Raw genomic sequence first — 11,715 nt, forward strand, 5'->3', positions numbered from 1 at the left:
CCCACCGGCCTGCTCTTTCCCCCTCTACCTCTCCATCAGCCAATTAGAAGTTCCCTCCGCCCCCATGGCCAGCCATAATCTGGTCGTCTCTCTCTGGCGGGGGGCATCCGGGTGTTACAGGCGTTCAGGGCTGCCTCGCTGGATCCTGGCCGCTTGTCTCTTCCTCTCCATCATGGTGATGCTGTGGCTCAGCTGCGCCAGCCTGGTGACCGCCCCGGATCAGCACGTCAAGACCCAGGTGAGGGGGAACCCTTGGGAGGTTTAGGCCACAGACACGAAAGATGTAGTCAGAAGACTGCAGTTGGTTATGAATTCATTCATCCGTTTTTTAAAAAAAAAATGGGGGAAATTTGGGGTTCTGCTTGACTGGAAGAGTACTCCTGAAATCCACATTGCTGCCGTCCACTCCAGTGTTTCTGTGCTCACAGTTACTCTGCATCATGGCTTTCCGTTGCTCTAAGGCTGCGTAAACGTATTAACCTAAAGCTAGATTTGGGTCCAGTAGCACCTTAGAGACGAACGAGATGTTCGGAGTATGAGCATATGAGAGTTAAAGTTCCCTTTATATCAGAAAAAGAGAGCCAGTTTGGTGTAGCAGTTAAGCGTTTCTGTGCTCGCAGTTACTCTTCATCATGGCTTTCCGTTGCTCTAAGGCTGCGTAAACGTATTAAACTAAAGCTAGATTTGGGTCCAGTAGCACCTTAGAGACGAACGAGATGTTCGGAGTATGAGCATAGGAGAGTTAAAGTTCCCTTTATATCAGAAAAAGAGAGCCAGTTTGGTGTAGCAGTTAAGCGTTTCTGTGCTCGCATTTACTCTGCATCATGGCTTTCCGTTGCTCTAAGGCTGCGTAAACGTATTAAACTAAAGCTAGATTTGAGTCCAGTAGCACCTTAGAGACGAACGAGATGTTCGGAGTATGAGCATAGGAGAGTTAAAGTTCCCTTTATATCAGAAAAAGAGAGCCAGTTTGGTGTAGCAGTTAAGCGTTTCTGTGCTCGCAGTTACTCTGCATCATGGCTTTCCGTTGCTCTAAGGCTGCGTAAACGTATTAACCTAAAGCTAGATTTGAGTCCAGTAGCACCTTAGAGACGAACGAGATGTTCGGAGTATGAGCATAGGAGAGTTAAAGTTCCCTTTATATCAGAAAAAGAGAGCCAGTTTGGTGTAGCAGTTAAGCGTGTAGACTCTAATCTGGGAGAACTGGGTTTGATTCTCCACTCCTCCACCTGCAGCTGCTGGTGTGACCTTGGGTCAGTCACAAGTTCTCTCAGAGCTGTTCTCTCAGGAGCAGTCCTCGAAAGAGCTCTCTCGGCCCCACCTACCTCACAGGGTGTCCGTTGTGGAGAGGGGAAGGGAAAGGAGATTGGAAGCCGCTTTCAGACTCCGAGTGAAGGGTGGGGTATAAATCCCTCCTCTTCTTCTACTCCCAAAATTTTGTTGGTCTCTAAGGTGTTGCTGGACTCGACTCTAGCTGTTCTTCTACAGAGCAATATGGCTGCCCTCTTAAATGTCACATACCAAGCCTATGGTGCTGTGTACTTCTGGGAAAATGTGCCTTCAGCTAATAGGAGAGGAGGGATAGGTAAAGGTAAAGGTTCCCTTGCTCGAAAGCCAGTCGAATCCGACTCTAGGGTTGCGGTGCTCATCTCAGTTTCCAAGCCGAAGAGCCAGCGCTGTCTGAAGACGTTTCCGTGGTCATGTGGCCGGCATGACTAAACACCAGGGCGCACGGAACGCTGTTACCTTCCCACCAAAGTGGTACCTATTTATCTACTTGCCATTTCTTGCTTTCGAACTGCTAGGTTGGCAGGAGCTGGGACTAGAGACGGGAGCTCACTCCATCATGCGGCATACTCGGGTCTTGAACTGCTGAACTACCGACCTTCCACAGCCTGCAGTTCAGCGTCTTAACCACTTGAGCCACCGCAGCTCCCTGAGGAGGGATAGGAATATTCTAATAAAGAAATAATAATAACAATTGTCTTGCACTGGGGATCAGCTCTGAACCTCAGCTACATTTTTTTTTTAACTTATCCTTTTGGGAAATGAGCAAGACAGATAAGGGTATTCCCAGTGTAAACAAGGATCCTGTAAAATACAGGGGAGGTGAGACAGTACAAAAGCTACGGAACAGAGGTGTCAAACACAAGGCCTGGGGGACGAACCGGCCCATCCGGGGCTCTTACCTGGCCCGCAAGCAACTGGCATGTATCAAAATGTAAGTTACACGCCCTTTTATGGTATCCCTTCGAAAAAACCTAGTCTTGCATATGATTAAATGCATTTATAGGGGCTTTTGTGGGTTCCACAATTAATCAGTTGCTTTCACTGCTGGGAATCAATTGCTTTTGTTTGTATTTTGTGTAAAAAATAATATTGTTAATTGGGTTCGCCTGTGTCCTTTATAAAATTTATATCTGCGGTACCTGGCATGCGGTGGCTCAAGTGGTTAAGAAGCTGAACTGCAGACCTGAAGGTCGGTAGTTCGGCAGTTCGAGACCCGAGTGCTACTTGACGGAGTGAGCTCCCATCTCTGGTCTGAGCTCCTGCCAACCTAGGAGTTCAAAAGCAAGAAATTGCAAGTAGATAAATAGGTACCGCTTCAGTGGGAAGGTAACAGTGTTACATGTGCCTCGGCGTTTAGTCATGCCGACCACATGTCCACGGAAACGTCTTCGGACAGCGCTGGCTCTTCTGCTTGGAAACGGAGATGAGTACCGCATCCCTAGAGTCGGATTTGACTGGCTTTCGAGCAAGGGAAACCTTTACCTTTACCTGGCATTACATTGCATGGCACACTTGGCTCGGCCAGACAAAATGACATTTATGTCAGATCCAGCCCTTGTAACAAATGAGTTTGACACCTCTGCTATAGAAGATAAAGTGGCCGATAGAGAATCCAGGTTGCTTTGGAGCTGAGGCTTTCCCACTCCGAATCCTCCTAGAGGAATTTGTGAAACAACAGAGCAGATTGGCACCTAAATGAGAGTTTCTTCTGGAGCCCATAAAAGTTTCTGGTTAATGATTTGCAAAGCGTTGTGCCTGAAGCAGCCGGCAGGGCAAATGCAGCCACAGGAAGCGAGATGTTCTTTGGCGAAGAGGAATTCTTGCCTTGCAGCATCCAGAAGGATAATGAAAATGCAAAGTTGGAAGTTTGAAAAATAGTGGGTGTCATCATAACCTCAGGTTTTAGGGTCAGAACCAGTGTTCCCTCTAAGCTGATTTAGTGTGAGCCAGCTCACAGTTTTTTAGCCTCCGGCTCACACATTTTTGTCTTGGCTCAGGAAGGACGGCTCCAGAGCAAACTAATTTACGCAGCGGCCAAATCGCTTGCTCACGACTTTAACGCCAGCTGCTCACAAAGTAGGATTTTTGCTCACAAGACCCCACAGCTTAGAGGGAGCATTGGTCAGAACCAGTGTTCCCGCTAAGCTGAGTCAGTGTGAGCCAGCTCACAGTTCTTTAGCGTCCGGCTCATGCATTTTTGTCCCGGCTCCGGAAGGAGGGCTCCAAAGCGAACTAATGTATGCAGCAGCCAAATCGCTCGCTCACAACTTGAATGCCAGTCGCTCACAAAGTAGGATTTTTGCTCACAAGACTCCACAGCTTAGGGGGGAGCATTGGACCTGTCAACTTTACCGCCAGATGGCTTTCCAGCATGGCCCATGGTTCAGCAGTAGAGCATCTGCCAGGCATGCGAATGTTTCCAGGTTTGATCCCTGCCGTCTCCGGTTAAATGATCGGGCAGTAGATGAAAGGAACGACTTGAGCCCCCTAGAGAGTTGCTGCCAGTCTGAGTAGACGATACTGACCTTGACGGATCAAGGATCCGAGACTCAGTGTAAGGAAGCTTCATGGGTGTTCGTTTCGTAGCTCATGAGCCTCGATGACGGGGTGGCTCCTACCATTGAATGGGCGCATAGGGTGTGCCCTTCCGCTGGAAAACAGGGATCTTAATTTACGCAACATGTCGTTGAAGAGAGAATGCTGGCTGAAGACAGAAAAAGGGGCCTCCCGGCTGTACAAGAAATGTTCTGGAGGCATTTTCCAAGATCTATCCCAGAGACTTGAAATCACTGACAACCAACGAAACATCACTGGAATGAGGGTACGTCATCATCAACGCTCCCTCTAAACTGTGGAGTCCTGTGAGCAAAGATTCTTACTTTGTGAGCTCTTGGCATGAAAGTTGTGAGCGAGCCATTTGGCTTGCTGCATCAAGTAGCTTGCTCTGGAGCCCTCCTTCCTGAGCGAAGACAAAAATGTGTGAGCCCGGAGGCTAAAAAAAACGGTGAGCCAGCTCACACTAACTCAACAAAGGCCTCTGTCACCATCTTAACCCCTGTTGGTCAGGGATGCCGGACAGGGTTCTCCCAGTGTGATTCGAAGCAGAGTTATGCTCCCTTATGCCCATTGTCTTCAATGGACTTGGAGGAATTTAGCTTTGTTTAGGGTTGCACTGGAGCTGCGGTGGCTCAAGTGGTTAAGCCGCTGAACTGCAGGCTGTGGAAGGTCGGTAGTTCAGCCGTTCAAGACCCGAGTGTGCCGCATGACGGAGTGAGCTCCTGTCTCTAGTCCCAGCTCCTGCCAACCTAGCAGTTCAAAAGCAAGAAATTGCAAGTAGATAAATAGGTACCACTTCGGTGGGAAGGTAACAGCGTTCCGTGCGCCCTGGTGTTTAGTCATGCCGGCCACATGACCACGGAAATGTCTTCGGACAGCGCTGGCTCTTCGGCTTGGAAACGGAGATGAGCACCGCAATCCTAGAGTCGGATTCGACTGGCTTTCGAGCAAGGGAAACCTTTACCTTTACCTTTTTAGGGTTGCACTGCTTATTCTTGTTGGAGGAATCCATGTTGTTGCTGTTGGCCATTCAGTCGTGTCTGACTCTTGGCGATTCCGTGGGCCAGCGCTCTCCACATTTCCCAATCTCGTACTGTTTCTTTGAGTCATTCCCTGCTCAGGCTGGTGTCGGCTTTTATGGTGTCTCGACACCGTGTTCTTTGGTGGCCCGGTTTCCTTTTGCCGCTAACTGATCCAAGCACTAATTGCTTTTTTCTAGTGAGTTCTTCCGCATGACGTGGCCGAAATAAGTCGGTCGCAATTTTTCTGATTTCCCCCCCCTTCCAACGGCATGTCTGGTTTTATGCACTCCAGTACTTGCTTCTTTGTCACCTTTGCTGTCCAAGGAATGCGCAGGAGTTTTCTCCAGCACCACAGCTCAAATGAGTCGCTTTGCCTCCTGTCTTGCTTCCTCATGGTCCAACTTTCACGGCCGTTGGTTGCTATGGGGAACACAATAGCACAGACTACTCTGCATTTGGTTGCTAGGCTGATGTCCTTGCTCTTCCACATTCGATTCATGCTCATCGTGGCTGTGTGACCAGGCATGATTCGACGTTTTATTTCTGGACTGCATTGGCCATTTTGGTTGATCCGCGATCCTAAGAACCTAAGAATTCTTCCACACGTTCGATCTCTTCATCGTCAACTGTTAATTTTGACGTTTCTTCCACACATTCGATCTATTCATCGTCAACTGTTAATTTTGACGTTTCTTCCACACGTTCGATCTATTCATCGTCAACTGTTAATTTTGACGTTTCTGCCACACGTTCGATCTATTCATCGTCAACTGTTAATGTTGACGTTTCTTCCACCCATTCGATCTCTTCATCGTCAACTGTTAATTTTGACGTTTCTTCCACACATTCGATCTCTTCATCGTCAACTGTTAATTTTGACGTTTCTCTTCTCCTCGGTGGCCACGAACTTGGCCTTTTTGACGTTTAGGATGAGGCCAAACGTCTCACTTTCCTCTTTGATTTTCTCGATTGGGTATTCCAGGCCTTCTTTAGTTTCCGAGAGGAGGGTTGTGCCTCCAGCATATCGAAGACGGTTGGTATTCCTTCCTCCAATCTTTACCCCGATTTTTGACTCTTCCAGCTCTAACTTCCTCATGACTGTTTTTGCAGACAGGTTGAATAGGAGGAATCCATACCAGACCGAACTGGGATGGAAATCCAGGATTACCCGGATGTCAGTACAAATTGCCGTGGTGAAGAGAAAGGAAGACAAAGTCTGAGATGCATTTAAGATACGTTTTGAGATGGCACGAACAGACCTTATCTTCTTCTTCTGAGAAAAAGCTACTGGGTAGCCTGCATTCCAGAAACCTGATGTAGAAGCTTCTCATTAAAAAACACGCTCTCAAAACATTCTGAGGTTCCTAGAAAAAGAAACAGGGAGAAAAATAGATACTCTTAAAGCTCCAAAGAAGCTTTGTTCGGACTACCTCAGGCAGGCGTATTGTGAATAGGAGGGAGGGGGCAAAAAGCCAGCCGATTGCTCACTGAGGTGCTTATCTTCACAACAGCCGATGTTCCCGGATTAAAGGGTGGAAATAATTGCTTCCTCAGTAAGCCTTCAGAGGTACAAGTCACCAGGCACTTCTGACAAACGGAGCAACAGCAGCTTAAAATCTTATCTGCGGAAGGACTTCGAAAAAAACCCCGTCTCCTCTGAGCACAAAATTGTCCCTCGATCAAAGTATAACAAGCTATAAAAGCCCTCAAGAGCAATAAGATATAAGATATCAAACCCCTCAAAAGCAATAAAACCCCGGAAAGGGACAGTCTCTCCTGGTGGAGTCCTATGAAAAATTCAGGCATCTGTCGACTCTTAGCAAGTAGTTCTATTCTAGATCATTGGATGGCTCCCGCTGTATCGTAATCCCAAAATCCCAAGGGTGTATTGCAATCCCAAAATCCAGGTCTGGACTTGGAACGTTGTTCCCCGGTGGCGGTAGAAAGTTCTGTCCAGCTGCAGCCGGCTTACGGCGATCCCGTAGGGTTTTTCGAGGCACGAGACATTCAGAAGTGGTTTGCCATCGCTTGCCTCTGCTTTTCCAGTCTCCCATCCAGGGATCATTTCCTGCAGGAGCGCACAGGAGCGGAGCTCCGGCAGTAAAGAGCCCAGGGGGCGGGCACATGCAGCAAGGCCCACCCCCTCCTCCCAGCAGCCCTCAGTCAGAGCAAGAAGCAGCCAGGTAAGTTGCAGAGCCCCAGCCCCCTGGTCCCAAATAGTCCAGTGGCACCTTTAAGACCAAGTTTTATTCAGGTACAAGCTCTCCCTCCTCTGTGAGGACAGATCTGCATGCCCCCCCCCCCAATAGCTAGCAATCCAAAACAATCCAGTGGAGCCTGAGCGGTGGGTGTTGCCTTCTGACATACGTCCGGTGGTGTCAGGGGTGTGTGGCATATGCAAATAAGTTATGCTAATGAGCTATGCTAATGAGCTCCTGCACCTCTTTTTCTAGGAAATGACCCCTGCTCCCATCCAAGTACTAACCAGCGCTGACCCCAGGCCCGTCGCCAGGATTTTGTGGCTTGCGGGGCAAATTTGTTTTCTGGTGGGGCTGAAGTTCTCAGTGTGTAAAGAAAAGCCAGGAATCTGAGGATTACGACTCAGCTACTCTTCTCTCTCTGAGTCTTCTTATTCTACATAGGGGTTGTTCTTACGCTAGTGATCATCCATAGCCTATTAACCGTTTAGCCAAAAGAAAGCTGTTACCAGGATAGCTCTCTACATTGCGAACTGTCAGCCACTTTAGCGGTTCTCAGTTCTCAGCTGCTGCAAGTTAATCACTTCTGCCAGCCTAAGCAGCAACAATCCTGAGAACAAGCCGGCAGGCGGGGGGGGTTACTTCAATACACTTCAGTGCTGTTCACTGACCTCTAGTGCTCAAAGGAACAAATAACTTGGAGCTGACTGGAACTGCACATCCTTCCTTCAGGAGAGCACCACTTAGTTACTGTATAACCAGGAATGGGGTGCTGCTCTTACAGTCTCCTCACACCAGAATTTCCTCCCGTCATTGTGGCGTCAGTCAAAGGATAATGTAAGGGGTTCTGGTCATGCGTATGAATTTTGTTCGGGGCCTTTTGTGACAGGCTTTAGAGGTGATCTGATAGAGTCTAGTGGAGCTGTGCTGTGAAAGAGGGGTGCCGGCGGGGGGGGGGGATGAATTCTGTAGTCAAGAAAGCGAACACTTAGGCAGAAAAACTCTCTTCAAGGAGACCAGTTTCTTGACAAAGAGCTAGAAGGGATCCTAGAGGTCACCTACTCCAACCCCTTTGCTCAGTGCGGGAATTAGTCAACTGCAGCACCCCACTCTGCTTAAAGGAGCACATGCCTTTAAAAATGTTTCAAAATGATTGAAAAAAGCATTTACAGGAGAAATTCTTGTGGGGCTGTGCCTTTAAAAAGGGGGCAGCGCCCCCGAAAGCCCACTGTAGCGACAGGCCTGGCTGACCCTATCTAGCTTCCCAGCTCTGACAAAATTGGGCTCGCCTGGGCCATCCAGGCTTGGATTTGGAACATTATTCTCCATATAGGTTGATTTCCCTGCTGAAATAGGACGTTAAAAAAAATTCACTCCCCCGTTGGCTGTCAGAAGTGACTCATGCATACACAACAGTATTAATCCAGATCTATCAGTCTGGTTTTATCCCCGAAAGACAAATCTCTGGCAACATCTAACATACTTGTAAATGTTATTCATCTCTAAAACAAAACACAGCTGCCTGAATAGCCCAGACGAGCCCCAGTTTGTTAGAGCTGGGAAGCTAAGCAGGGTCGGCCCTGTTTCGTACACGGATGGGAGACCACCACGGAAGTCCAGAGTCACTATGGAGAGGCAGGCAATGGCAAACCAGCCCCGAACGTCCCTTGCCTTGAAAACCTCATGAGGGATCACCATAAGTCAACTGTATGTTGACAGCTCTTAATTATTATTTACAGCAAAACACATTCCTCTGGCTGCCCTCTTTAGATGCAGAGAAGGCATTTCATCAGCTGGAGGAGACTTTTGGTGTCGTGGTTAAGTGCGCGGACTCTAATCTGGGAGAACCGGGTTTGATTCCCCACTCCTCCACTTGCACCTGCTGGATGACCTTGGGCAAGCCGTAGCTCCGATAAGAGCTGTTCTTGGAAAAAGGCAGTTTCTGTCAGGGCTCTCTCAACCCCACCTGCCTCACGGGGTGTCTGTTGTGGGGAGGGGAAGGGGAAGGAGTTTGTAAGCCGCTCTGAGACTCCTTTGGGTAGTGAAGGGCGGGGTATACATCCAATCTCTTCTCTTCTTCTTCTTCCAAAGCTCCAACTTTGTTCTGCTGCTTCAGACGGACCTGGCGGGGTCGCCGTATCAGTCTGCAGCAGCAGAACAGAGTTTGAGTCCGGCGGCACCTTGGAGGCCGACAGAGCTTGACGATGGGTGTAAGCACACGTGTGCATGCACACTTCCTCAAATTGTATCTGACGAAGTGTGCACGCGCGTGAAAGGTTATACCCAGAATTAAATTGAGGAATTTCACATTACCCTTTTAAACCCGTTTTGAAGCTGTTTTTGATCCGTCATGGAGTAAACTGGTATAGGGCTGCCATTTCACACATGGCTTTACCCTTCCGGTAAAGAGCTGGATCTGAAGTGGTTTGCCATTTCAGACTGCATCGCTTTCCCCCCACCGTTTTTCGCCCGTGCGGGCGATCTCCAGCTTTTTTTTTTTTTTGAATATTCGCTTTAGAGCGCTATAGCACTATAACAAAACACTCCAGGCATTCCAGTGGGGTTGATATAATGCTGTTGCGTTATAGCGCTATAACACTATAACACTATAAAGTGAACGTTAAAAAAAAAAAGCCGGAGATCGCCCGTGCGATCCAATTGCTTAATTTTGTGAAATTGTAATTGTAATGTACTGTTTGTATATATGTTGTATTTTGTATTATACCCTGTCTCTTTGTTTATGACTTATGGGTCTATGAACAATAAAATGAATGGACTTGGGTCAGTCACAAGGTATCTCAGAGCCATTCTCTCAAGAGCAGTCCTCGAGAGAGCTCTCTCAGCCCCATCTACCTCACAGGGGAGGGGAAGGGAAGAAGATTGTAAGCCATTCTGAGAAGGGCAGGGTGTAAATCCAATCCCTTCTTCTCCTCCCAATGTCGTCATTAATATTCATTGCCGTGGTAGTAACTTTTTTCTTTCTCTTGAAAACGTATCGTGTGAACACTGTACTATCTATACCTCTCTTCTGTCTCCCCAAAGAAAGCAGAGTGTTATGTTTTAATATGCAGGCAGCCGTCGTGAGAGTCTGACCCACAAATCGAGCAGTCACCAAGACTTGCAAAGAAAAGGCTTCCTATGTATTATAATCTTGGCGACTGCTTGATTTGTGGGTCAGACTCTCCCGACTGTTGTCTTTATACTTATTTCCTGATTGGGTCATGTTTGTCCATATTTATCTTCTGTTTTAATGAGCTCCCGAAGGAATGAGCTCCCGGAGGAGATCAGGGCCCTGCGGGACCTTATGCAGTTCTGCAGGGCCTGCAAGACGGAGCTCTTCCGCCAGGCTTTCACTGCCACCACCACCAATGGTGGCAATACCATCGAGATCGGGAATGGCCCTTGGTAGCCCAGCCATAAACTATGTGGCATTGATAACATGGGACTGGCACGAACGATCTACTGGACAGTGGTACCCCAATGGGGCTGTTGGAAGATACCATCATAACCACTCAAAGACCATCTTGATACTGTAAGCACCTTATTGTTGTTAGTAGTGTTGTTGCTTATGATTTTATTGTTTTATTGGATTTTATGTATGGGCTTTCGCCCCTTGTAAGCCGCCCTGAGCCCGCTCGCGGGGAGGGCGGGGTAAAAATACCTAAATAAATAAATAATGTGCCACACATCCTCGACGCAGCTTTTCAAATGAAGGGACCGTTGCATTGGTTGCCCATGAACAGATGTTTCCAACGATAAGTTCAAAACAAAGCACGGGGAAAAAACACGTTCAGGAGTTGCTGTGTCCATCCAAATGTGTTCGGCCGATGAACTGACCAGCCGCGCACCCCTACGCAGGCTTCCTCGGATGCGGTGGTGGAAGGGTGCCATCAAGTTGTAGCTGACCTAGGGCGACCCCTCGTGGGGTTTCGAGGCAAGAGACGTTCAGAGGTGGTTTGTCATCGCCTGCCTCACCGTAGCGACCTTGGACTGGATTATGTGGTCTCCCATCCAAATACTAACCAGGGCCGACCCTGCTTAGCTTCTGAGAGCTGACGAGGCTAGCCTGGGCCACCCAGGTCAGGGCAGAAGACAGACAGAGGCGGCTGGCCATTGCCTGCCTCTGTGTCGCGACCCTGGACTTCCTCGGAGGTCTCCCGTTCGAGTCCCTTCTGTTTTCTGTTGCCCCAGAAGGTCGGACCAGAACCAATGGGTTGAAGTTAAATCAGAAGAGTCTTTGGCTAAACGTTAGGAAGAACTTCCTGACAGAGCAGTTCCTCAGTTCCAAAGAGTGATGAACACATGGGATTCACTGCCACAGGAGGGGGTGGCGGCTACAAGCATGGACGGCTTCAAAAGGGAATTAGATAAGCATATGGAGCAGAAGTCCATCAGTGGCTATTAGCCACAAGGTATAGATAGGGACTCTCGGTCTGGGGCAAGGGATGCTCTGTATTCTTGGTGCTGGGGGTGGGGTCAACAGTGGGAGGGCTTCTAATGTCCTGGCCCCACCGGTGGACCTCCTGAGGGCACCTGGTATTTTTGGCCATTGTGTGACACAGCGTGTTGGGCCGGATGGGCCATTGGCCTGATCAACATTGGCTTCTCTTGTGTTCTTATGTCTGGGGCAGTGATGCTCTGTCTTCTTG

General features: G+C 48.6%; 1 protein-coding gene across 1 annotated transcript in view; it reads left to right on the forward strand.

The window, feature by feature from the left end:
- The window catches only part of LOC107122415 (transmembrane protein 59-like), a gene marked incomplete at its 5' end in the record, with an annotated part of 18,459 nt that overhangs the window by 5,513 nt on the left and 1,231 nt on the right, over window positions 1-11,715 (forward strand). Inside the window, one exon of the mRNA XM_015425511.1 lies at window positions 121-238. Within this exon, the coding sequence (XP_015280997.1) occupies window positions 121-238 (118 nt within the window). The remainder of the gene's footprint in view (window positions 1-120; window positions 239-11,715) is intronic.

Source organism: Gekko japonicus, unplaced genomic scaffold (assembly GCF_001447785.1).
Source record: "Gekko japonicus isolate JY-2015 unplaced genomic scaffold, Gekko_japonicus_V1.1 scaffold4738, whole genome shotgun sequence".
NCBI classification, from domain to species: domain Eukaryota; kingdom Metazoa; phylum Chordata; class Lepidosauria; order Squamata; family Gekkonidae; genus Gekko; species Gekko japonicus.